At 44.6% G+C, this 25,451-nt stretch overlaps 1 protein-coding gene across 3 annotated transcripts in view; it reads right to left on the bottom strand.

Moving 5' to 3' along the window:
- Positions 1 to 22,675, bottom strand: part of LOC124184671 (B-cell lymphoma/leukemia 11A) — a 33,619-nt gene extending 10,944 nt beyond the window's left edge. For 2 of the 3 annotated variants that reach the window (XM_046574651.1, XM_046574654.1), the window contains exon 1: positions 9,467 to 10,809. In XM_046574651.1, coding sequence (XP_046430607.1) covers positions 9,467 to 9,503 — 37 coding nt within the window. In that variant the 5' untranslated portion in view covers positions 9,504 to 10,809. Of the gene's footprint in view, positions 1 to 9,466; positions 10,810 to 22,610 lie in introns of those variants that run through there. The other variant, XM_046574652.1, reaches the window with a different exon arrangement.
- Positions 22,676 to 25,451: the final 2,776 nt, after the last annotated feature.

The raw sequence follows: 25,451 nt of genomic DNA, 5'->3' as shown, positions 1-25,451 counted from the left end.
TCCGAGTGTCGATTCTTATTTACCGAAATCAATTTTCCGAGATACCGCAAGTCGATTCGATTCGTATCGGAAGGCAGAGGCGACGAGGGGAAGATATCAATTCCAAAAATATTTCAATACTTTAACGAGAATCTCAATCCGAGTTCTATCGTCAAAGTTGTCGCAAGGTTGCGATATTTCCTGTACTCCGGTCGGCGGACCCGAAAGGAAATTGGCGAGAGTCAATACTAATGGGTAATCGAATTATTGGTTTGGGACGGGACTCGCCCTGGGGATGATCGTAATTCGATTGTTTCGATGTGTCCTCTGGTCGTTTTGACAGGACGCCGTAGGTACTAACAAGGACACCGCCTTCGGCGATCCTCGACGCGTTATATACGTACGTTTTTACCTCAACGTCTATCAAAGTCACACTATAGGTATAAAGCCGTAACGGAACAGCGTCCCAGCGGTACAGCTGCTAAACGGATCAACGGCAACCAATCGGCTAATTTTCAATTATAATTCCCATCTCAGGAGATCAGCTGTCCTATGATGCACGAATGTCGAATGCCGACACCTCGTTTCGGGGCTCAAGGCTCCAGGCGAAATTTTCAACCAATTAAACATTCACCTTTTATCCGCATCGCGTTCCGATTAATATCACTGATCTCTACGCGTACAGAAACGGTCTTCATCCACTCATCACTCGCAATTACGAAGCAAGTATTCGTCAAACCAGGCACCGTCCAAGCTCACTCGATTCCTTCAATCCACCCATTTTGCATCGCCGATCGGCAAACTTCACGGATACGATCGAAAGTACCGCAAATTATCTTCATTCACAAATTAAAACGGTAGTGTAAGATCTTGTTTGGTCCATGTTTGGATGCTAACTGAAGATCCCCGCGCTGGCGAGAGCCGAACAGGATATCAAAGAATGAAAAGGACCCTCGGGGTAGTGGGGATAATTTTTATAGAAAATCCCCCACTTTTTAAAACCCCCTTACGACTGTCGGCTATACACATACATGTGTATATATATATGTATATATATATATATACGCGTACCTGAGGGGTAACAGTTTTTTAGACCGGTCCCCGTTCCGTCTCCCCCGAAACGTACGGTAGACAAAGGATTCAAAATGGTGACGCATTTTTTTCTCTCCAGCTTTCTTTTACGAAAACGTTGTCCCAGAGGTGAGCTTGTACGTTACATCGATAAACAAGGCACCCAATTTTTATACTTTTTTTTTCACCTGTCGTTGCCTTCCGTTGCTTCGACGCAAAATCCCGCGGTTTGTTAATCGGAATATGGGCATGTGTAAGAAATGTTCGTTGATAGTACCGGTAATACATCACTGCTAGGTTGGTTGCATAACGGCAGGCGCCATGAACTGAAGAAAAAGCTTTCTGCCTCCTTCGACTTTGAACTGACTCTCGATGGATTTTACTTTTCTCTCACGGATTTCGGGGCCCACAGGTGCCTTGGATAAGTCCGGCTAAAACGTCGACCGACGGACAAGCGGAGGGAATCAGTGACCAGAGGTGACGGACGCCGAAACGGCGGGTGTGTGGCAGAAAAATATCATCCCGTTTGCAGGGAGTTATGAAAAATATGAAACGGAGTTCTCACGGATCGGTTGAATGGACCGCGAGAGCGCCCCTCATGCGTATCGTGGGAGGATCTAGGTGGCCTTTGTCCCGGGCAGGACATTGTCCATTGAAATCGAGCAAACAGGTCCTAGAGTTGACCTGTCCCTCTTTTCAACCTCTTTCAGAGTGAGAAAAAAACCCTTTCGTGAAATTTTCATCAAAATAAATCATGTGGGATCGGACTGAATACAGTTATGCGTCCAGGTGTCTCGCACATGTCCGTTTGACCACATTTCGACAAAATTTTGAGACACCGCTGAGAAGGAAATCTTATATTTTGGCATCGATTAAATCGAAGATGTGCCTCGTTAGGCTGTCGATGGTAACTTTCATTGTTTCAAATTTCAATACTTTTCAGAATGAGTGTGCGATCGTTGTGGGGATTTATCTTGTGATAAATTTTAGAATGGGGATGGATTGAAAAAAAAAATACCTTTCGTAACGACGTTAATATTTCACCGCAATATCACCGTAGCAATCAAAATTGAAATTTATTAATTATTGCGGTTGTATATTATACCCATTTCGCTACTCTCATCGTCAGCGAGTTTTGCAAAAGTTTGTCCACACCGTGTTTTCTGTTTTGTGTTCTACCTTTTATCGCTGCCCGGTGTACCGTGAGTTTCGGAGCTCGGCATTCCCCTGAATAATGTAACTCGACGCATGTGCGCCATACGAGTTCCTAATTAGCAGATATGCGCCCTGCACGATCTTCGGTCAACGGGAGTGCGAAAATTCTCTTCATTAAATCGCAAGCGTGAAGTTACAAATATTAAATAATTTAGAAAATTTTCATTTAAAAAAAATCTCGTGTCCTTCTCGCCACGAACTCAACGACAAGCCGCACTTGAGTAAATTAATCCAGCCGAATAGACGTGCATAAAAAAGTTCGGTGAACTTGAAACGTAGCTCGGAAAAAATTCGTTCGATCATTTCGGGTCTGTTCCATCAGCTGTTTAGCTACTCTCGGCAGCATAGGCATACCCACGACAAAAGCCAATTTTTCAATTCTTTAGGTCAAAGGTTATACCGCCTACTCTCATTCAGCGGTCGAATCGTGTCTCTCCGTCACACTCGGTCACACCTCGACACGTTTGAATTCCTCCGTGAAAACTGTTGTACGGAGAAGGGTGTTTACCGAACCTGACCATCAGCTATCCCAACACCTTAGGAATAATTTTCTTAAAGCAATTCATTGTCAACTAGAAATACGTGAGTTGGATCACAAACGAGAAATGGAGGAAGAACTCGCTAAGAAGAAGAACAAGAAGAAGAAGAAGGATAAGAATGAAAAAATAATAAAAAATTATCTCTATAGTGTCGAGAGATGCGCAGCGAAGGATTCATTTCCAACTATGAATCAAATTTATAATGACGGAAAATTGGGTCTTGAAAAATTTCATCGGAATCCGGTGACCGAAAAAATGAATGATATTTGCGTCAACTTTGAAAAACTCCATCGCAACCCCCCGCGAATCACGACCCCATTGCCCAAGAAGTCGACAAAAGAATCACACTCGGAGACCACCCCACTGCCCCGAAGGTCGCCCCTCCTGGTCCCATCTTTCAGCGCCATCGGTCCAGTAGCCGGCAATTATTGTTCCGAAAGAAAAAAAATAAAAAAAAAAAAAAATACGAAACTATCCCGTCGTGCCTTTGCACGAGGAGTGCGCCAATCGAGAGCTGAGGAAATAATTGTACATACCCACAGGGAATCGGCCACGCCGCTTTTACTATATATGCATGTCTCGGTTCGAGGTTTTTTTCCCCTTCAAATCAACGTCGCAATGGCCGGACATGATTTCTTAAATTTCTCTCGTGCGGTGTTTTTATTTTGCGGTGCTCACATTTTAAGTTAAAGCAAATTTCCTGTCCCGCTTGAGCCGCGGCGCTTGATCGCGTTGAAAATTGTCGCTTCCCTTTCCGGCGCAAAGAATCAAACGGGCGCGGTCTTGGCTCAGTTGAGATCTTTTATCCGTCTTTGAGACGGGAACTGCACGTGTAGGTGTACATGTATACAGGTGTGTACTCGATTACCTAAGACTTTTCCGACGTCTAGTTTCGAGTAAAACCAACCCAACCGTGCATCGAGTTTAGGTAATTTGTAATAAAAGAAGAAGAGGAAAGAGCAAGTACAGCAGAAAATGATTCAGCCTCAAGAGTCAATTTTGACCGTTCGACCTCGCCGCGTGGGGTCGAGGAAAAGTAGATAACTTTTAAAATAACTGGACTACACAGAGCGTCGGACTACGTGCCTGGCAGTTAAAAGCCTTGGCAAGAAAATACTCCAAGACGTTTCTATCCATCTGTCTCTCTCCCATTCGCTCGAAGGTAGAGAGGCCCTCCTTTGAGACCGCGGAGTTTCGGAGAGATCTAATAAACTCTAAAAACCGAAAGAAGTTCACCCGGGTTTCCTCGTCTGTTTTCGTTGTCCTCGGTCAGGGGGCGTTTAAACGTTGCAGTGCCGTATGCAAGGGCACACAGAAATTGCTTCGTTACACGGTGTGCGGTATAAACGACGATCCGTACTAACGTACATGTGTCGTATCTGTATGTACGTGCGTGCGTACGCGGAGGCTTCGGGTCAAAAATGGAAAAAGCCAAATGAAAATAAAAAGAGATTCTAAAAACACTCGCGTCCTCCCTATTCCCCTGAACTTGCTCTCCTAAACTTTATTTATAGAACCTCGCATACGTCCGGACACATACGTGTGTTGTACCCTCGATCTCTGCCTCTTTCGTGTAACGGGCGTCGAGGCACGTTGGTTGGTTGGTATACGGTATATGGTATGCCTATGGAGCGATTCAAATTTTCGTTTTGCCCCTCCAACGGTTTTCTCTCCTCTCCTTCGCGCTACGATTTTTTTCTCTCGTTTCTTCGCAGGTGAAATTTTGTACAAGAAACTTTCGCGATATACGCCGAGCGAACGTTGCTTATCAACAACCTCGTAAGCGTGATATAATAAATCGAGAGAGTCGGTGCAAAGTCAGCATTCGCGTCAGCATCCCCTCCCCGTTCGAAGAATACATACAGGTGTGATGTATATACCGTTCGAATCATTCACCGAGAGAAGTTTCTCTCTCCTCTCTCTCTCTCTCTCTCTCGTTCTTTAAACGGCAACGAATCTTTACTCGCGGACTTAAACTTGCAAGAGAGGGTTGTACGAGGTAGGCGGGAGTAGGATAATTTCTGTAAAGTTATTTCCCGAGCTTTTCATCTCGGATAAAATAGTTTTACGACCTCTTAAGCCGTAAGTTTTCTTAAACGCCTTCAAACACCCTTAAACGGTTTATAGTAGGCGTTCAGCGTCGTACGTCGGGCGTAGAGAAAACCCCAAAAGATAGGCGTTTAGAAAAAGAAGCCTAAGAATAAGAAGAAGAATAGAAAGAGACAGGGAGAGAGACGCGCCACTCGGACGCCGCGCCGGTTCGATGGGACAAGGTAAATTTATGTTGTTTGTAGTGTCGGTTTCCTGGCCATTGTCCCTCATTGTCCGACACCGCCCCGCAGCAGCCCCTCACCTCCTGCATAAGGTGTGAACACTTCTGAAGCAATAATCTTCGGGCATTGTGGGCTTTGTTGGTCGTTCGGTCAAAGGGGGATGTCCAGGGCTACCTGACCATTGACCAGTCAGTCGGTCCTCAGTCAGTCCGCTCCGCTGCACTTTGCCTCCGTGCTAATAGTCTTTACCCAAGGGGGTCAAGATGTAAACTTGTGAATCAGGTGTCTCCGATATAATGGGCACGAAATGATTCTGTATCGGTTCTTAAGCCTGCAACAATGTAGTATTTACATTTGTCACCGTAATTTACAGTGGGAAAAGCGACCGAACATCATCGACAAGATACATCATCGGTATTCACAGGCGTGGAATAATTTGTACATATCGGTCTATTCGGGTGATTGTTTCTTCATTCGTTGCGATTAACAATCGCTATATTTTACGATCAACGACTCGCGGTACCGGCTTCAGGACGTAATCGAATATACGCAGACGGTGTGTCAGCCCGTGACCGTTGCTACAATCGCCTTCGACTTGTTCCAAAATGATATTCGTTTCGGTACTTCCTTGATTGATCAATTCCAGATCGTTATTGCAGAGCACGGGAGGACAGGAGAGGAAAGAAACGGTATACGTAATAGAATGTTTGCGATAGGCGTTGCGCGAGCGCGGCGTGGTGGCTGCAGGTGTGTCCAAGCCGGTGAATAAAAATGGTAAATACAAAATGGCCGCCGTTATAACACATACCGACCGTATCGCCGATGCTAATCCTCGTTAGGTGTATCGCGTATGACGTAGCGCTGTTTTTGGCCCCGAACATAAACTTAAAGAAAGGAGTGTAAGCAGTCAATGGTTTACAAAGACGGTCGGTTGGGTCGGACCTGCGGCAATAAGCCGGGGCAGTTATAACCGAAGTTAATCTCTTTCCGTACACGGTGATGTTTCGAAAGTCGATCGTTACACCTATAGAACGTATACCGCGGGCTTCGGTGCAGTTCGACCCCCCAGAAAAACGTACGAAATAAACCCACTTGACGTTAGCCTCGGCCGCAAATGGGAGCGAACCATCGTATATTTCAGACGGAATTGCCGGGACTAGATTGGATAGACGATATACAGCCTTGGCTAGTTTTGTCAGAAAATAGTGGGGCGAAAATTGTGCAGATAAAACGAGGCGCTGGCCAGTCTCGTCTGTTTTCGGAACGGTGGACCGTTTGCGATTCCGCGAGAAAAAATTAAGTAAAATTGTAAATGCGGATGTTCCCACCGCAGCTTCTCTATTCCTCGCCTGACACTGATAATAATTTGCGTCGACGCACCCCGACGTCGTTCGTCGACGACCCCTGGCGCCATCTCTAGGAGGGTGGTCGAACCACCCACGCACGATTTTCCATCTCCGACGAATCTTCGATCTCGGAACTTCATTTTCATTCAATTTTTATTACTCTCGATCAATCCCTTTACAATTTTCCGCAAGGCATGATTTTTCCGTCGACGATTCTTTGCGCCACCCACGTTGCGTCCCTGAGCGAGGAAAGAAACCACGATCACCGGCCCGAGCATCCGCACTCTTTCGGGTCAGTTCTGTCCCGTGACATAATCCGACGCCACCTTACCTGGGCGCGTGCGGGGCGCGAGCCAAGAAAGGGTTGGTTGGTCGGGGCCACGCGGCGAACGAACTTGGCCCGGGAGGTTCATCTCCGAAGTCAAATCCGAAGAGGCATAGCCGAGGTGGAGTTTTTTGCGCCCGTGTCTTAACGACGAGAGAGAGGGAGAGAGAGAGAGAGAGAGGAGCGAGTAGGTACAAGGTGATCAAGCGTGCGCTTGCGTGTGTGTGTGTGTGTGTGTGCGTGTGTTACAGGGAGAGGGAGACGATCCTGCAACGGCGACGGGTTACATCAAAGACAATATTTAATAGATACGACACATATGTGTCACACGTGTCGAAGGAGGAGAGGAGGGAAAGAGTGGGTTGTCCGGGTGTTGAAAACACACTTTGTTTAATAAATAACAGTTTTTACGTATCTTACGTGTGCACTTGCGGATCCATTTGACGTGTAAAGACACCGTTGTTAAAACAATGCACCGACGGATACCGTTCAAAAGTTATACATATTATACGCTATCTGTTATACACGGTAGCCAACGTACATACAAACATACGTACATACATTTATACACATTCATACGTGTAGCGCATCTTATGTAGCTTTACGATTATTATGTGTGTAAGAGACGGTACAAGAAGACCGCGTTATAGCTATGTGCAATCAAATTGCGCAATGAGAGAGAGAGAGAGAGAAAAAAAACAACAACACATTGTGAGGATATCAATTTTTTTCGCTTTCTTTTTCTTATCTTTCTCACGCGAGCAGATCTAGTTTTCAAACGCCTAGTTTCCTCCGTCTTTCTATCGAACTTGGATTCTTCCTTCACTGAGAAATCGTTGTTTTCCATCTCTTTTTTTTTTTTTTTTTTTTTATTTGTACTTTGTACAGGTTGAGAAAAACTAGCGCAAGGCGCAACGGAACTCATTTCTCCCATATACAGGTAGCCCGTATATCATCGCTTGTGTTCGGTGTGAAAACAACTTCGTGTTCAATGACGTATCGATCTAAGAAAAACAGTTAATATGATTGCGGAAAATTTGCGACAGGTATGACGAGCGAAAAACCTGATGGAATCGTTAAGAGAAACTCCGATGGAGATAACGTTCGCATCGTTAAAATTCAATAGAAAATCGACGTTGATCGCTTAATTTTGAAAGCACGAAAGGAGGGAGGGGGAAGGGGGGGGGTGGTTAGCGGTAGGAAAGAAACCGAGAAAAAGACAGAAATCACGTATCGGATCAATTGACGAATCAATTGATTTGTGAAGAACCTCGGAAAAAAAAATTCGAGTATTTTTACCGCACTTAGCCCGCAGCTGTCAAAATTCATAACTGACACGAGAAAACACTGAATCATCTGCAAAGCCGCGTGGAGTAAAAGGGGAAATCCATGACGTACGCGCTGCACGGTTCTCGTTATCACCGCAGGTTGATCGAACGACGTCGGTTACGAGGAATCGCAATCGGAAATACGTTGTGATTTTTCTCTAACGTACAGGTAGATTCGAGAGACGGTACAAGAGCGACGGGCGGGTCATCCGAAGATGCCCCCGGTATCTTTTCGCCCCGACGCCATCGGGCGGACTAAAGAATATCGCAGTTGTAATTAAGAAAACGACGACGCGAAAGGGGGATGAGGGGGTGGAAAAGTCTGTGAAAAACTCGCGCATGACAATGCGCCCCCCACCCGCCGTCCCCTACCCCCGTAACCCCTGCCGCGATTCCCCCCCTCGTCATCCTCGAGCAGAATTCAGGAGAGCTTCGCTCTTTGCGATCTCGTCCGAAGATGAAGAAGGGGGGTCAGGGGAAACCGACGGGGGGGTTACCAACTAATTAAAAATTCTCCAACTACCCCTCGACGATCCGCGAGTCGTTAACCTCGCGAAAATAAGGCGGCAGACGAGTTTTAACGCGCGGAGTAAGGAATCGCGAGAGTCGAGGATTCGGTATCGCGCGACGAGGGTCGCGGCTATTTTTTCGCGGTAACAAGTGACGAAACGAGTTGCAGGTATTCTCTCTCTTTTTTTTTTTGTTCATTCATTTTCAACTGATTTCCGAACGATCAAGTTCGGAAAAAAACGCGTGAAATTACGGTATCGCGGACTAAACGGGAACTGTAATGTAATCGAGCTTCGAGCAACGTCCTTTCACACATAATTAACCCCCTACTATTTGTAATTGAGGAGAAGTGCATGTGTCCAACGGAAGAGGCTCGATTCGCAAGTTGCGAAAAGAATGTAGACCGTTAGCGTTTCACTTTTTTTTTTTTCTTTCTTTTTCATTTCTTCGCCTCGCAACGTCTACGTGGGAGAAGATACGAGATACAGAGAAAAGGAAACATGTTAGGAAAAAACAGCCGCTGGTACTTGGACGGAAGTTTTTTTCTTCTACTTCTCCTCGCAGAAACGGAGAATGTTACAATGTAGTACGGTATTTTTAGAGCGTGATAAGTCGGTAACTCGGAATACACACGTCGCGATCGTATTGGAGAAAAGAACGATAGGTGACAATCGTACTCGGACTACCGGAGAACACGTCGCGCAACTTTTAGAGTACACTGGTTCTCTTCTTACGGCCGTTTCTCGCATCCCCGCGTTTAACAGGGACGAAATACCTTAGCGAGGAAACGGTGAAATAGAGGAACTTTGGAGAACGAAAAAAATGAGACGAGATCAGGATATATTTAATTCGAAATTACGAGTAATTCTTGGCGACTTACCTTGGGCAATTCTGACAGCTGGCATCTTGATCCTCATTTTGATAGTTCTGATCTTCTTTCCGCGAGAAATGGGGAAAAAGAAAATTAAAACAACAAAATGATTTGTTTTCCCGGACAAAAACTAGAAACAAGGTCCAGCTTCAGATTGTCACTTATAGTCGGTAACACGAAGCAATTGCAGCATCGCATCGCATCGCATTGCGCGGTTTCACCGCATTTCTGCGAAACTTTGTCACCATTCACAAAAAAACGTGATGAAAATTTGAATTAAAAGAACGTTAAATCGTAATAAAACAAAACCGAATGTTATATCCGCGTCGATTGATAAATAAATAAAACTTCTGTCAAATGTTCCTCATGTCTGTAAAAACTGTCACTGACCCTCTTTCCTTGTTTTTTAAACTGCTCGTAGCAGACTTGCGTTGTTACAACAGATTCGAATTTCGCATACGTTACGCTCACAACTGTTCAACCGATATAATTTAATTTTTGATTTAATTTGTCACTGGCGATCTTTGACGAGATTTCGAGAATCCCCCGCGATCCTCTAGCGGTTAAACTGTCATTTCACAAAACAGCGTTGAATTAAAAATTTGTCGGTTCCCTCGTGGTTGGCGAAGAACTGACAGATTATCGTTGATTCACCGTCAGCGAAGCGTCATGACGATGTGGCACAGAACTGAACGTTTTATCAAAACCAGCAAATATAATACGATAAGAAATTTTTATATTTTATCCTTGTTTTAATAAATATTTTCTCATTATTACACAACCCCTCCGTCGCCGAATAATTATTAAAATACCGTATTAAACGAGCGCGTACGTACATACAAGGATCGAGGCGAAGGAAAACGATAGAGGCGTAAACAAAAAAATAACTAAAAACAATCGATCACCATTCACAAACTGCTCCGCTCCTCTCGCTCGTTCGTTGTTCGACAATTATATCATCGGATATATTATTTACATTCAGCCGGAGGGGCGGTGCGGGACTGGGGTGAGACGGGGGGTGGTCGAGGGTGTCGATGGATACGGTAATTAGAGATATCACGTCGACTCCTCGTGCGGCGTGTGTTTACTTCTTTCTTTATTTACTTATTTATTTATTTATTTATCAATCTCGTTATGCGATATCCCCGTCGTACCACAGCCGCGTCAATCTCCTCGGCGTTGGTCCATGTGCCCGTAGAAGTCACACTGCCGGTATTCGTGCGTATTTAAATATCTCCGGAGGTACGGTGTTCGAGCGGAGCGATGCGGAGGCCCTCGAGTAAGTAGCTGTCACTGGTCGGAGAGCTCGTGCAAGAGTTCGGCGTGGACCTGGAGCGATGGTCCAGCGACGGCCGTATCTCTGAGTGGACTGTGGATAGCTGCGCCATGGCGGGGCGGTGGGGTCTGCTGTGTGGGGCACTTGGCGCACTTCGGACGCGTTCGGCAACCTTCGGCTCGACCGGACACCCCACGCGTCGTGGGGTGGCTTTGCACCCCCCCCCCCCCCCAACCCCCCCGCCCCTCTCCCTCAGCCCTCGCGCGAACGCGTCCTCGGGGTGGGGGTAGCCTCTACGTGGGGCAGAAATTTCGGGGTACGCTTTCCCGTGCCTCTATCTCCTCCGCTCGCGCGCATATATAACACACGCGACACACCGAGTCGCGGGGTGTAACCTTGCCGGGTGGAGGATTTTTTCACCCTCTTTCCTTGCTTTTCTTTGGCACATTCGCGCGTGTCCGTTTCTCTGTCTTGTGTAACGTTGGCTTTTCCATACCTAGGAATAGCGCATTGCATACACACATACATGTATTGTATTATATACCTATATTATATACATGTAACATATAATAATCCGAAGATCTGGAGAACGGTGAAAGATCGATGCAGCGCTGGGTGCATGGTCACGATTTTAACAGGTCGATCCTTGATCCCGTTGACGTTTTTTTCTTTTTACTTTTTTCCCCCGTTGCCGCACCCGCCGTTCCAGGGTACGTTGTATCCGATACGTAACGCGGGTTACAGGCACACCGCGATTACTTCCCAAGTAGAATATCATCGGTGTTGAACGTAATCTTCGTGCGGTGCGGATACGTGAGAAGGTGCTTCGGAGGTATAAAACACACCGTGTGCGCCCACGCGAAGACGAACACAGACACACCGGTTTGCGCGATACTTGTTATACTTTTTTCAAGTACCTTCGATACGTGCGTATGTGTGTGCGTGTGTTTGCGTGTGTGTACTCGCGTTTTTCGTGCCACTGTAGGTAAATGATATACCTGTACATCGATGTATAAAGCACACTGGGTAACCGTGCGATGAAATCGCTCGGGATTTTACCCGGGGAATGGAAAGTCGAGGCGGATGTGTAAACGCACACTGTGCTAATTGGACCCGTTGTCGTTGTCGGGGATATTTTTCCACCGCGGCGGAAAAATTCTCCTTCGTACTTTTGACGAGTTCGGAGCAGCGCGCACATCGCTTTCGAGTTACCGATCACGGCGCTCTTCCTGCACTTGTTGCAACCGTAAGTAAGATTCACCCCGCGTTTCTTACGGTGGGAAATTATAAGAAATCGAGGATAAATACCTCGTGGTTTGATATGGATGGGTGGAGGCGTCGGTGAGTTGCCCCTCCTCCCTCCCTTCCGACATACCTGCGTGCACGCGTGTAACAGACACGCGTGAATGTGTCCGCGGTAGCGTTGATACAGGCATAAACGTTTTAAATTAACTTCGGTAAACTGACGCAAGTAACGAGACGTGTAGTTGTATTTAAGGCCATGCTTTACTATGTACCTACACGTATCAATACACATTGCAGATTGGTGAACACGTGTGGTTTTTAAGTTTATATAGACACAATCGTACCGAGGATGTAAGTACAAATATACTGTCCTAAAGTAGAGATGATGACATCCATCGTCGCGTTGTTGGATAATTAAACGAATTTCGGTTGCTCAGGTATCGGACCGATTTCCAGATTACAATATTGCTCGAGCAAAGCGTTCGGAGGCCGTAGAATATTTTTATTACTTGGTTTGTTTCCCTTTTGTTTTGCCATTTGTTGCACAGACGATGGGTAAACGGGTTCGAAAGAAACCAAGAAATCGATACAAATTTTGACTACTTCAAAGGCAGGGAAAAAACGGAAATTTTTTACATTGAAAAAATGAATGATGAGCGTCTGCGTCATCTCAATTTATTGGAATAGTAGTGAATCAAACTTCTCGACACATCCGGCATGTAAAACACTGTTTTCGGTTCAACGTTCCTAGTACGAATTCTAATACCGAGGATTGAAAGAAGACCTGCGGTGAAATCATCGTTTCAACAATGCCAAGAATTGTAAATAAATTCCGGTACTGTGTATGTCTGACTTTTTGTTCGTCCTCTTCTTTCGCTGTGTAGAAATTCGATCGATTTGAGAATGCAGGTGTCTTGGAAAGAAGCGAGAGCCGGCCATTCCTCCGTCTCTGTTTTTCCGAGAGACAATGTTTTCGATCCTCGGGGTTCTAAATAACGCTGCGCCCAAGATTGGGTGCTTAAGATATTGGGCAGGTCCAGGAGAGACTGTCCAGGCCTCGAAGCAGACCGCAACAGCAGATAATTTTTCCGGATTGTTAAAACTCACTTCAGACTCGAAGAATTTCGCTCCTGCTGCACCAGGCCTGGGAAATTCTGTCGGCCCCCTTCCCTCCAATCAAGTGTCGCACTGCAGTCAAAACCACCCTCTTCAAAATTATAGGGTGCTCAAAATCGCGGGCGTCGTTGCCTGACCAGATCTGCGAGCCAGCCGAACCAAATCTCAATTTCAATCCCGTTCGCATTTTTCAATTTCTCATTTCATGCTTTCCGTATGAAAGAAAAAATAAAAAAAATGTGTAGATACGTAAATAAATAAAATCATCGACTGCGACAAAATAATGCCAAGCGTTTTCAATTCCTGTCCCTCGTCGCTGTGAAATTTTATGCATTTATAGAAGTCAAGTTGAATGAGGTTGTCCGAAAGAAGGTGGGAAATTTATTTAGCGCCCGAAACTTATCTGTGGTCAGAGGTAATTCGTATTCTTTCAGCGAGCCAGCGGGAGGACCGAAAACTTTAGTTTCACAGATTCCGGGACTTTGGGGAGCTTTCAACCTGCGGCAAGGCTCGAGATTGCGGCAAAAGATTTGAATAAGGGACAGATTTTATCGGAAAAATTTCAATCGCATTTTCATTAACACGCTGCTTCGAAATGCATACCGTTTACACAATCTGCCGAGCCTGCGTGGTGGAAAAATCCAATATTTTTCCTCGAAAAACCTCTTTGTCTAGGTCTCGACTAAATATAAGCACCAGGCCCAGACGACGGGGCCCAAAATCTCACCCTGCTCTTAAACCCTGTTGCTGGACTCACGCTGGACAAGCCAGACCAGAGACACTTCGCTATCGGAACTGTAAAGGCATATAGGGTTCGAGGCTGCCAGGCCTGCCCTGTTTAACAAATCCCATACACACTCGGTAAGAGCACTTATAGAGTCGGTCGGATCTGTGTCCTGGCTAATCTCGACTCGAAATCACCCGAAACCTTTGAGGAAGGTGCGAAGTTAATTGATCGATTTCACTCGATGTGACTTGAGAACCGAATCTGACCTTGACGAGTGACTTTGACGATTTGAAAAATTTACGATTTTTTTTCTCTTACAGTCCTCCAGATATATTTTAGTTGAGAAAATTTATTATACTCCAAGTATACAACGGGTAGGATCACCACGATTTGATTGTGAGAAAAATTGCATGAATAAAAATTTCAAGCCCCTCGATTCTTCTCTTCCGCCGGCGGCGGCTCCACGCTTCGGTGCTCGACGGCTGTCTTCATCGGTCCTCATCGCTAGCCTCTCTTGTACCGCGTCAGCGCGCCTGCTCCCCCACCTAATTGCCCTGCTCAACTTGCGTTCGGAATCTCTGTCACTTCCACAATCATTTTCAATGTAATTGTTATCATCGAGTTTTTCTACGATTTTACGAAATCGATCATTTTTAAATAACCACGTACACGTTATCTATGGACAGGTGAAAAATATAAATAATTACCAACACACGTATACGTACGATATATTGAAAAATACAAGCCTGGATGTCATCGACCGCTATTTACCGACCACTTGATACGTCAATGTTATTATACATATGCTTGGACATCGGTATATTGATTCATACATTTGCGACATGTGGCCAAGGTATTTATTCAGAGTCTATGTTGTGAAATGCATGCCCATTATTTATATCTCCTACATTGCAAACGCGTGAAAGGAGCATTGTAGCTCCTTTCAATTCATTCCGACGTAATATTTTATACTCTCGATTTTTGGTCCAGAAACAGGTATGTCGACGTGTGATCGAACAGATTTTGGAAAAGTGTAAAAACATGTGATTTTACAAATGGAAACATTTCTTCATATTCAATGTTTCAGATATTCGTCGCTAATACAATTTCAAACTGTAACTTTATTTTAAATCTGACAAATTCGCTGCGAATACGTAAATAGTGAACTTCCGCGCTTTTGTTTTTAACCCGACGACGCAGCGATCGAGCTTATATTATATATCTGTGGACTTCTCAGCCAACAAATGTACGATTGGCTACTGTGAAATGTACGGATGAAAATATTTACACTTGAGACTTTCAAGTTTTCAGCCGCTTGTTTCGGAATTGGGAAAACAATTTTGCAGACATAGCAATAGCATTGTGTTTTTTCGACTACTGAAGGTACATCGCTCGCTAAAAGTATCCGGCCGTAGAGATGAACGGAAAATATCGCATCCGTAAGAAAAATTAGTAATCAAGAGTAAACTTTAATTAACCTTGTGGTGAATTATCTCAAATTATCGAAACCCTCAACTTACAGAATTCTTGATAATTCCTAAAATGCTGGTTAAGAAGCAACAAAATAAAAAAATAAAAAATTCAATATTCAACCAATTGATTAGTTAAAAAATTTATAACTCCAAAACTGAAAGCCCAGGCATATTCATTCCGGTTTCAAAAGTTTTGCTTTTTAATGTAACAAATAATGATTGTTTATCGGTAAAACGGTGTTTCACGTTTCATGTTTTACTTTTATTACTTCTCTCCAAATTCTTCACCATATTTAGATTTTACAATAATCAGTGACGAATATTTGAAAGTTTCAAAATTAAAAAACCAATGCTACGTTCTGACGAGGCACCCAAAAAATCCGTACCTGGTTTGAAGAGCTACCTTAAGTGTTAGCCAGAAAATAGCCATCACGATCATGTTATACAAGCCGGCGCAGAATATAAGAACCGAGAAATTTTTAAGGAATAGACTAGCAGTATGCGAAAATGACGAGAACATTTTACGGCAGTTTAGATTGAAATACCAGATCAAGAAATACTTGGCATCACCGACCAAATAATGGTTATAAATAAATTTAAGTTGTTCAATTACATGCGTTTTGCGTTTACAGTGTTTCGTACCGACGTTGTGTAGCATTTGTATGCATTACATATGTGTATATATATATATATATATATGTGTGTGTCAGTCCGCTCGGACACGAAGCGACGACGCACTCGGGCTTGTTGCCTTGAGAAATAATTAATTGAAGGGAAAGCATGGTCACCAACTTTTCAACCCTTAAGAATAATTCATCACGGTCGACGGGCGTATCTACGTTTTATTTCTGACGGCTCGTAAGACAGTTCAAGTAAATAATTGATAACATGTAATTAACCCGGGATTCCCAATAGGAAGAACCCACTAGCGAGAAATTGGTTAAAGTTAAAACTGTAGAATACCTAGATCATTCGTCGAAAACCGCTTTAAAGCTCACAGTGCAGATAATCACTGGTGGGCAAAAAAGAAAAACACTAATTTTTTTTTATGCTTCTTATTATTATATGTAATTATAATAGATTTGATGCTCTTGAATCGAAATATAGTAATAAGAATTATGTACCACGTATACTTTTCATGTAATGTTTTTTTTTTTTTTTTAATAAAACGCTATTTTTCCTTACAAATCATAACCAAACACTGATGATCGCAGCAATCTTTACAAAAAAAAAAGTTATAAACTTAAGAAGTTTAGACATTAAAATCATGAGAAAATTTGTCTACTAGTATAATTCTAGTTATTTAGTAGTTTTCTTTCTATTCGTATCATCGATTGAAGTTTCACGACGAATCTCTTCTCTTTCTAATTTCTCCGTCAAATTCTCTTTATATCAGTTCGAACTGGTTTTGTATACATATACAGATACTATTTAAATAGACTTAAGTAGTGTAAATGCAAAAACAAAATACAACATATTCTGATTCTCGAACAAGAAATAAAAAAAATCATATCGTGTAATACCCTTCATGCTGTAATAATTTCTTCTGTAATGACGATTTCGTCGCAGACATGTGTAATCTTAAAGAAACGTGAATACTTGTAGTGTGAATTCGTTCGAAAACACAGGGACTAATTTTGTTTCTGTTTTTGAGCCGCACACACCTCCTTTAGCCAGAAATTCGTACGAGTCCGAGAATTGAGGTTGACGCGAGCTTTCAGCTTGCGCGTCACGCGGGCAAGTGAAAAAACGAAGCCGAGAGTTTCAGGCCGCGTATAATTCGGTTGATAATTTGAGTCACCCGGTAGTGGATGAGGAGTTAGCTTGATGGCAAAGACGCGGTCGTCCAAAGGGTGAAAAAACGTACTGGTGCGCGCGGACCATCTTGGACCATCGTGGTGACGATGGCCCCCCTCCTCACCCCAGGGCTCCTCCATACCCCAACAACGCATCCTGTTCGGGGCTTTAAGATTATTTTTACTTGGAGGCAAAAAAATTCTGTCTGGCGACTCCGAGACGCACATGTGCGTTTCGTGCCGCTGTACATCACTGCTAGAGGCAGATTCTCTCCAGCGTCCAGTGCCAGAGTCGTGGACCGACGTCGTCAGCGTCGTGGGAGCCCCGATATCCCCCGGATCTGCGCTAGCCGCGTTTGGAAGTCGAATTTTGACGCGGGCTGGTCTCGTTTCGCGTGAAAAACAGAAAAAAAAAAAAAATACCGAGCGCCTTCGGTCTCGGACAAATCGTTCCGCTGGCTCTCTTCTCGCATTCGGTGAAACCGCGCGGTGGGCTAGCCTCTTAGATCGTCCGCATGTGACAACCGATAACCGTTGGCTGCAGACTGCACGCCGCTCGCTCCGAGGAGTTAAGAAAAAACATCGCGTCCGAGGAGAGCGAGACTACGCCACTGCGAGCATGTGTGCTTGTGAAGTGACAGACACCAAATATAACCAGAGACGGACCCCTTGCCAAGGGTGTTTGGAAGTTGGCTCAACGACGCAAGGGTTGCGGGAACCTGCAAGCCTCCCATACGTGTGTGTCTACGTACTGCAGTCATGAATGCCCCACGATTTACAGAAATTCTATCTAATCCATTCGGCTTTGTACTCTTTGTATTTGCTAGGCCGATTCTGAAGGCTTGTGTCCTTTCGATTCGATACGCCAACGAAGATATGGTTCCTAATCGATGTACATAGTTTGCAAATCGTCATCTTCAAAAATTTTTTGGTCGAATATTTGTATCGAATGAATCAGGATTGTGTTGAAATTTTCATCCGCTTGAGAAAAAGTCACGGGATTAGAAAAAAAAACCACCAAAAAACACGTTTTAAAATCTTTAAGAAAATATTCCCATTAGCCTGAAAAAATTCGCAAATCGAATGAGACTTTTTTTTCCCCCGAGCAGATTTTCCACCTGATTTGCTCATTTTTGTATCATGCGATCGTGGGTGTATGGAAAAGCTCGTTGCGGGTGAGGATATATCTCGACTTGAGATCAGAGACGTAGCTATATATATCCACGCGAGCAGTTACGGAGAAAGTAATTCGATCTGGAATCGGTAGCCGTTGGATATAATATATATCGGTAGAGGATGACGGGTAGTAGCTCGCGTGTCACGGAGATTTATACTTGGTTCGCTAATGCCCTGCACGATTTCTTCGTCTTCTTCTTCTTCGCTCGGGCTTTCCGAAGATTAGGGGAGAAGGTTGCGGGATGGGTTGCGTTAGGAAGGTGGCGGAAGGTACCGTTTCAGGGCATTTCCTCACCGAGTGAAACACGCCCTCGAAACGATCTCCGTCTAACGATCTTTCGCAATTTTAATAGATCAACTTCACACGGTTATAATGCGCGCGTGCACGCCGCATTATAACGATCGGTTCACTCTGTCCGCGTTTCGCGGTAAAAGAGCGATTCGCGATTGGACGACAAGAGAAGCGTTGCGTATATTCGTTTTCTCGCGTATCCTTCGACCGCGTTTCCAATTTGCCGTTGATTTAATGGACGCCCGATAAATTAGAGGCTGAAATAAGGACGAAGCCGAGGTCCGTTCGATCCTAGACTCCTCTAAATCCCCCATCAGCTTCTGCAGTGCAGTGTGGCTGTGTCAGCCACTCTGCGGCAAGACCGCGAAGATGTTTTTTCCCATGTCCATTTTTGCATAAAAAAATTCTCACCGTCGAAGTTTCGCACGACCCCTTGAAGCCGCGGTGAAGGTGAGGAAGTAAAAAAACTCAATGAGCGAGAGGGAGAGAGAGAGAGAGAGAAAGAAAGAGGGAAATGAGAAGTGAAAAAATTTATTCCGGGGGGTAACCTTCCGCTAGGTGCTAGGTGTAAGTCTATGGGGCCCCGCGATGGGATATGGTACGCGAGCCTCGAACGGACCCCTTGGTTTTTTATGGGAAGGATATCGAGCGGGCTTAAAGAGCGTAGGGAAGGCCAGCCCAGGAACTCCTAAACGAAGACGGAAGTAGCGTATAAAAAAGCTTACGGTACCCCAAGTGGCACAGATTCTCCTCCCAGTGCAGCGGAAGGTGAAAAAAATGTATTAGAAAAAATTGAAATACTGCTAGGTTGTTAGCCGAGATGAGGGGTGTGCGCGCGCTGCCCCCTCTGCCCCCCCCCCCCCCCCCCCCCTCCCCCCCAGACAAAACTTTGCCAAAGACGGGTGCGCGGCTGCCCCGTCATTCCCTGTTTTCGAAATTTTTTCAAAAAATCCAACAATTTCCGTGTGAAAATTTTTACGCAGTGTCGCAAGTGGCGCAGGGGAGAAAGCGCAAGCTGCGTGCTTCGACGATCGCGAAAACGGATCGAAAACTTTCGAGTAGGTGATATTCGGCGGTCTTAGGAGGAGATTCGAATAAGAGTAATGAATTTTGAACATTTTCGGAATCGCTATACTACGAATTGCGGCGCACGTCGAGAATAAAAAAGACGACGAATAACAGAGGAATAAATGAAGAAGGAAATTGCAGGGAGCGCGGAATGTGAGAAGGGCGTAAAAATAGTTTTGGCGGTCGGTTCGTTAAATTCACGACAATCGAAGTCTTATCAAATTCTATCTCGAAAAAAGGCCGGTCTCCCCTTTCACGTTTCATTCAGTCTTTCTTAGGGACCTTCAACTCTATAGTTGTTCGGCCGAGATCTTAAACGCGAAGGCTCAAGCCGTTACCCCTAAATCGGAGGCCTTCGGGCCCTCAAGTCCCCACCTCGCCGCCCCTTCCGCAGTGGCAGATGGCCAGCCAAGGGGTAAGAAAAAAATGTGAAAGAAAAAAAGGTTTATAAAAAGGGAATGAAAAAGCACGGGCTGGGCAGGGGATGATGCCCAGGAACCACGTGTGTTCTCTTAAATTCGTGAGACCATTTCGTCTCCCGATGGACGCCGAAGGAGGCACCAGATTTTTCGTCCTTTGATCAAATTTCGACCATTCACGTACGGATGTTTTTTGTTTTTTTCTTCCTCCTTCTCTTCTTCTTCTTCTTCTTCTTCTTTCTACTTTTGTTTCCTCCTTATTTTACTCTGCTGTTCTCTCTCCTCAGCTTCTTATGTACCACAGCGAGACTCTCTTAATCTGTCCACGAGCTCACGAAACCAAGAAGATCCAACAGCACGCCGGCTTACTCCAAACTTTTTTGAGTGGACCGTTCGTTGACAAGACGCTGTAGGTATAATTTAAAAACACTCGACTCCAGTTGCGGGTCTCGTTCATTCGGATCGGCTTCAAGACTTTGTCTTCTTTTTTTTTCCTGCTGTTTATTCGAGAACAAAAAATACTTCCCATTGTACCCCACCTTTAATTTCTGTATATTATCGTTGCTGCGCGTCTTTTGTCGAAACAGGTAAATCTGCCCGACAGCAAAGGGAGTCACAGAGAAATTTTGCAAAAAAAAAAAAAAAAAAAAGAAAAGAAAAGTAAAATTGATAAACACCAAAATGTAGCGAATGAAAAAAACGGACTCTGCTTTTTTCAAACAGGTGCGTTAATTACTAATGTATAATACTCGGTGATAATTACCGCAGGCTGTATACGTAATTATATTTATCAAGGCGTTGTATTTATTTAATTTAACACGTTATGTCGATGTGCGAGCTTTGAATGAGACTTTTTTTTCAAATTGAATTGGCAGCCGGCATTGTAAACTGGGAGGAATATACGGTGTGTTCTAATTTCGAGGTTCCCCGGAAATGGCCGGCAGATTAATACCTGTCCACTGTAGAGTATATCCAGTATAGGGGTTCGCCAATTTAAAAGCAATTTTCTCGAATCCCTTGAATAAGACGAAGACAAGAAAGAAGACGAAAAAGCGGAGGAGGTGAAAGTGGGATGAATAGTAAAAAAAAAAAAAAAACTCACAATCACCTCTTCCCACGGTTGGTCAGCTGGTCTGCGCTAAGATGCGCTTAGTTGTTTTTTTTTATGAATTTCGATTTTTCTACCTGAGTCCATCCTGGGTCATCCAAGATTCAGGATAGGTAGAGACTCCGGGTTTAGGATCCTTTACAGTTACGCAAAAAGATCCTGCAGCGTGATAAAAACGAAAATTTGTGCCGCACCGTCGTGGAGGGAGGAAGGAGATAATAAGTGAATGATTACCAGATATTTATTATCCGGAATCATTAACCTCTCCTAAAATTTCAACCTCACCACGTAGGTATACAGAGCTCTAAGATTCCTTCCGGCAACATTTTCCCCGACACCTGCTCCTCACCACTCGATTTTGAAGTTTAGTTGCAGGTTACGGGATTACAAGAAAAACATGAATTCAAAAATAAAATAAAAATAATAAAACAGAAATGAAAACGAAACGGCGAAAAAGGAACAATCACTGGTTCTCTCGGGACGAAAACGAACGACACATCGTCCTAGCGGGACAAAGATCCTCTCGGAGATTGGGCAATGTGCAGAGCCTTAACTGTCGACCTGCTCCAAGCTCCTGGTGATGGATAATTGCTTCCTTGGTGACCCGAGTGGCTTCCACGAATCGGACCTTCTTCTGGCTAGTCAATCCTAGCTCAGTCCTTATCCCCGTTTTCCCCGTTCGGCGAAAATCAGACTAGCCTGTGACGGTGGTGGGAAATTTCGCTTGAATCGTTGTATCAACGAGTTGCGGAGGGAAAGAAGCGGGGAATAAAAATTGGCGTAGCTACAAGAGGTTAGCCTGTCGACTAATATACCTACACTCTAACCGCCCACGGCTCGAAGATTCTCTTCAACGTGGTGAAATATTACGTGAACCGTGGTGAACGCGGATTCAGCGAGCTGTACGCCGGGTCAACTGGCAAGCGATCACGGACGGACAAAGAAGCGTATTTTTTCGCCTCCCGCTTTCGAAGGAAGTGATGCATTTTTCGCACAGTTAAAAATAGTCGGACGGTGTCGCGGACTGCCCAAGGGTCAGTAACTCCTGATGCACTCCGTTGGGTCAAAAATAGCCCAGTATGGGGAGAAAAATTATTTTTCGCGCTAGAGAGACACGCGTGCGATTTACGCGACGCGCCGCACTGCGCATTATTCGCAGGGAAATTCAAACGACTAGCCGAACAGATGTAATTGATGGTATTCACCGACTGCACTCGTTAAAACCCGCCGTGAATTATTCACTGGCCGTTGTTACTTGGAAATAACGTTGAAATACTTAATTTCAATGATTTTCAAACCTCTTAGAAAGTAAAGTAGATAGTAAAAAAATGTGTTCCCAAGTCATGCAAAAAAGTTGAAAAGAGTGTAATCGTTGCACAAATCTAGCCGGTGAAAGGAGATGAGGAAAAAAGGAATGAAAGAGAAAGAAAAAAAAACCTTCAATCGATGTGGACTGACCGTTTGGCATTGATGGAAGTGTCATTGACAATATCGGAGGCAGCCAAGAGATGCGGAGATTTTGTTCTGCAGCGAGGAGTTCGGTAGATCGGATGGCGGGATGGAAGGTCCGATTTTGCACCGTCAGGTCTCGGATATTATTCACGGTGCCGATCTTTTGTAGAGGGCGCTGCCCGGTTGTCATATTTGCCTATGATGGACGATTTTTAGGAAAGCTAGGAGGGACAACAAACAGATTTTCGGAATGACGTGCAAAATTCATTGATCCTTCTTGCGCCGAACGGACCACATTTGGGCAATTCTGTTGATTATGACCGGTTGGACAACTGCGGATTCCTACGACTAGCCGGACTTACCGACCTTTCACCTTTTCGAACTAAACTAGGTATAACACTCCGCTAACTGCATTGTCGAAATTTTCGCACGGTTACGAGGATCTAGATTATCCAGAGTGTCCGGAGGAAGGAGGAGAAAAGAGGAGAGGAAGAAATCGCGGATGCAGGAAAACAGGGTCAGCAATAATTCGTCTCGAAGGTAAGAAGCCGCGCGTTACACGACTAACCGTCGTTAATAGTTTTAGCCGCGTCAGAAATTGAGAAAATTTCTTGCTGTGAGGTTGGAAATTATCAGGCGATGCCGCAATGGGAGGAGGAGGGCCGGAGGCTCAGTGGAAGTCTTTAAGTGGTTCGCGAGCCGCGAGCGCGGAGACAATCGAGTTTAAAATTTGTAATGAAATTAGGAGGGGCGCCCTCCTCCGATGCCTTCCGCGATTGCCCGTGGTGTTTGTTGCCTTTGTGCGGAAAACGAAAAGTAAGACGCGCCAAACCGAGAGAGAAAGGCTGCCGGACTGGAAGCCACGGAGGAAAGCCACGTGACGCGGCCGATTCAGTTGGGACGAAATAACGCGGCGATTGTCGCGAGAATCGCCGAATTTGCGGAGGTTAGCCGTCTAAAATTTGATGCTATTTGTGAGTTTACACCGAGATACTCGTGGACCGAGTATTTGTTAATAATTATGAAAACAATAAGCTACCGAGAAATCTACAACATAGTAGAATTAGTAGAAACCGAAGCTTGGATATTTACGGTACAATTCGTATCGCTTCAAATTTTTAGAAAATCTAACTAGACTCGTTTTCCACAATTTCGCTAGAACGCTTTTATTCCGTCATTTTGGGAACGTAGAATTCAATTGTACAACATTGCACAGATATTGATAAAGAGAAGGGGACGGCAACATTGAATTCACTGCTAATAGAAATAAAAAGTAAATAAAATCTGTGCAGCAAAATTGTCGAAAATCATCAAATTGTGGTCAACCAACATCCCTGAAAATCGACGTAGCCTGACGTAATTCAAAAGTATAAACATTCCGATGCGGAATGCCGAAGAATCTCCTTCCTCAGAATCGCTGCCGGCCGGTTGGCCGGGCGTCCCGCAGAGGGATCAGGACGCGAGAAAAACGGATTCTGACAAATTGCCGTAGATAAATTTCAAGATTTCTAGTGTACGTTTTAAAAAACCAGGTGCCCCGTCCGATCCGCTCGGGCGGTGGGTCCGTCTAATCGTTTTACTCACGGGCCCCTCGGACGGGCGGATTTCGATCCAGCTCCGGGCCCCCGGGCCAAGGAAAGTCCACGGACCTTGCGAAATTTTGGTTTACTCAGCCGCAACCGTCCTGGTTTACTGCCCGCCCGTATCAAAACTTTAATTGAATTTTCGACCAAAGCTAAGAAAGATTAGGATCTCTCCCCTTATAGAACGAGCCGCATATTATTCTAGCTGCCGTCGCCCCCCCCCCCCCCCCCCCCCGCCCTCGGAACCCCGCCCTTCCTTACCGAACAAGTTTGCTAAATGCCCCTTGTCAGAACTTGCAAAGAAACCGCACAGTGTTATTTCCGCAAGGTATAAGAAGACGTACAGCGGTGGGAATGATAGAGTCACGAAGCAGAATAGCAAAGAATCAGAGGGAAAAAATTCAAAAAACTAGATAAAAAGATTGAAAAAAAAAAAAAAAATATGCTTCCGTGCAGGTAATATTCAATAAGCCAGTGATCACGACGGTCCGCGCAAATACCGTCGCAGCGTTGTCGGATAAACGGTTCCCTGCAATGGCTAGTATATACGGCCAATTTTATCCCACTGCAGTAAATACGTGTTTGCGAAGCACGCATTGTCGGGTCCGAGTCGAATAATACGTAACAAGGTGGAAGAGCGAGGCAGACCGCAAATTAGAAACGTGACTTGTTTAAAAATGATAACAAAATTATGAAGAATTGGAAAATATTTTAAGAAAACAAGAAGAAGAAGAAGAAAAAGACAAAAAGAAACACGTGCAAGACGGTGGTTCGGTAGGCGGGAATTGTGGTTTCTTCATTTTTCTTTTCTTCTTTGCTAATTACTTGCGGAGCTTTGAGATTCCTTCGTAACTGTCGCGCGTCGTTCTTCTCGCAGGATAACGAGCCGGTGACAAATTACGAGAGACGAGCAAACACACACACACACACACACACACACACACACACACAGCAACAGCATCCATGTGAAGAAGTCTATCCGGCTACTCCCTCCCACCCACGAAAAGAGGCGTCATATGCACATGTATTCAAACTAGACTTCTTCCGCGTGTGCAAACAGAAACACCAACCTTCCGTACATCGATTTCAAACTTTTAACTCGTCGCATCCGATGTCCCGGCTGTTCGACACCGTCCGACCTTATTTTCACGATGAACCTACATTTTCATTCGCGTTAATTAACCTGCACGAGTTTATTTTTTCCGAGAATGTAAAGTATGTATATCTATATATACGTATATGTATGTATGTACGTGTGTATGTA

Source organism: Neodiprion fabricii, chromosome 6 (genome assembly GCF_021155785.1).
Source record: "Neodiprion fabricii isolate iyNeoFabr1 chromosome 6, iyNeoFabr1.1, whole genome shotgun sequence".
NCBI classification, from domain to species: Eukaryota; Metazoa; Arthropoda; class Insecta; order Hymenoptera; family Diprionidae; genus Neodiprion; species Neodiprion fabricii.
This window is presented reverse-complemented; position numbering and strand designations above follow the sequence as displayed.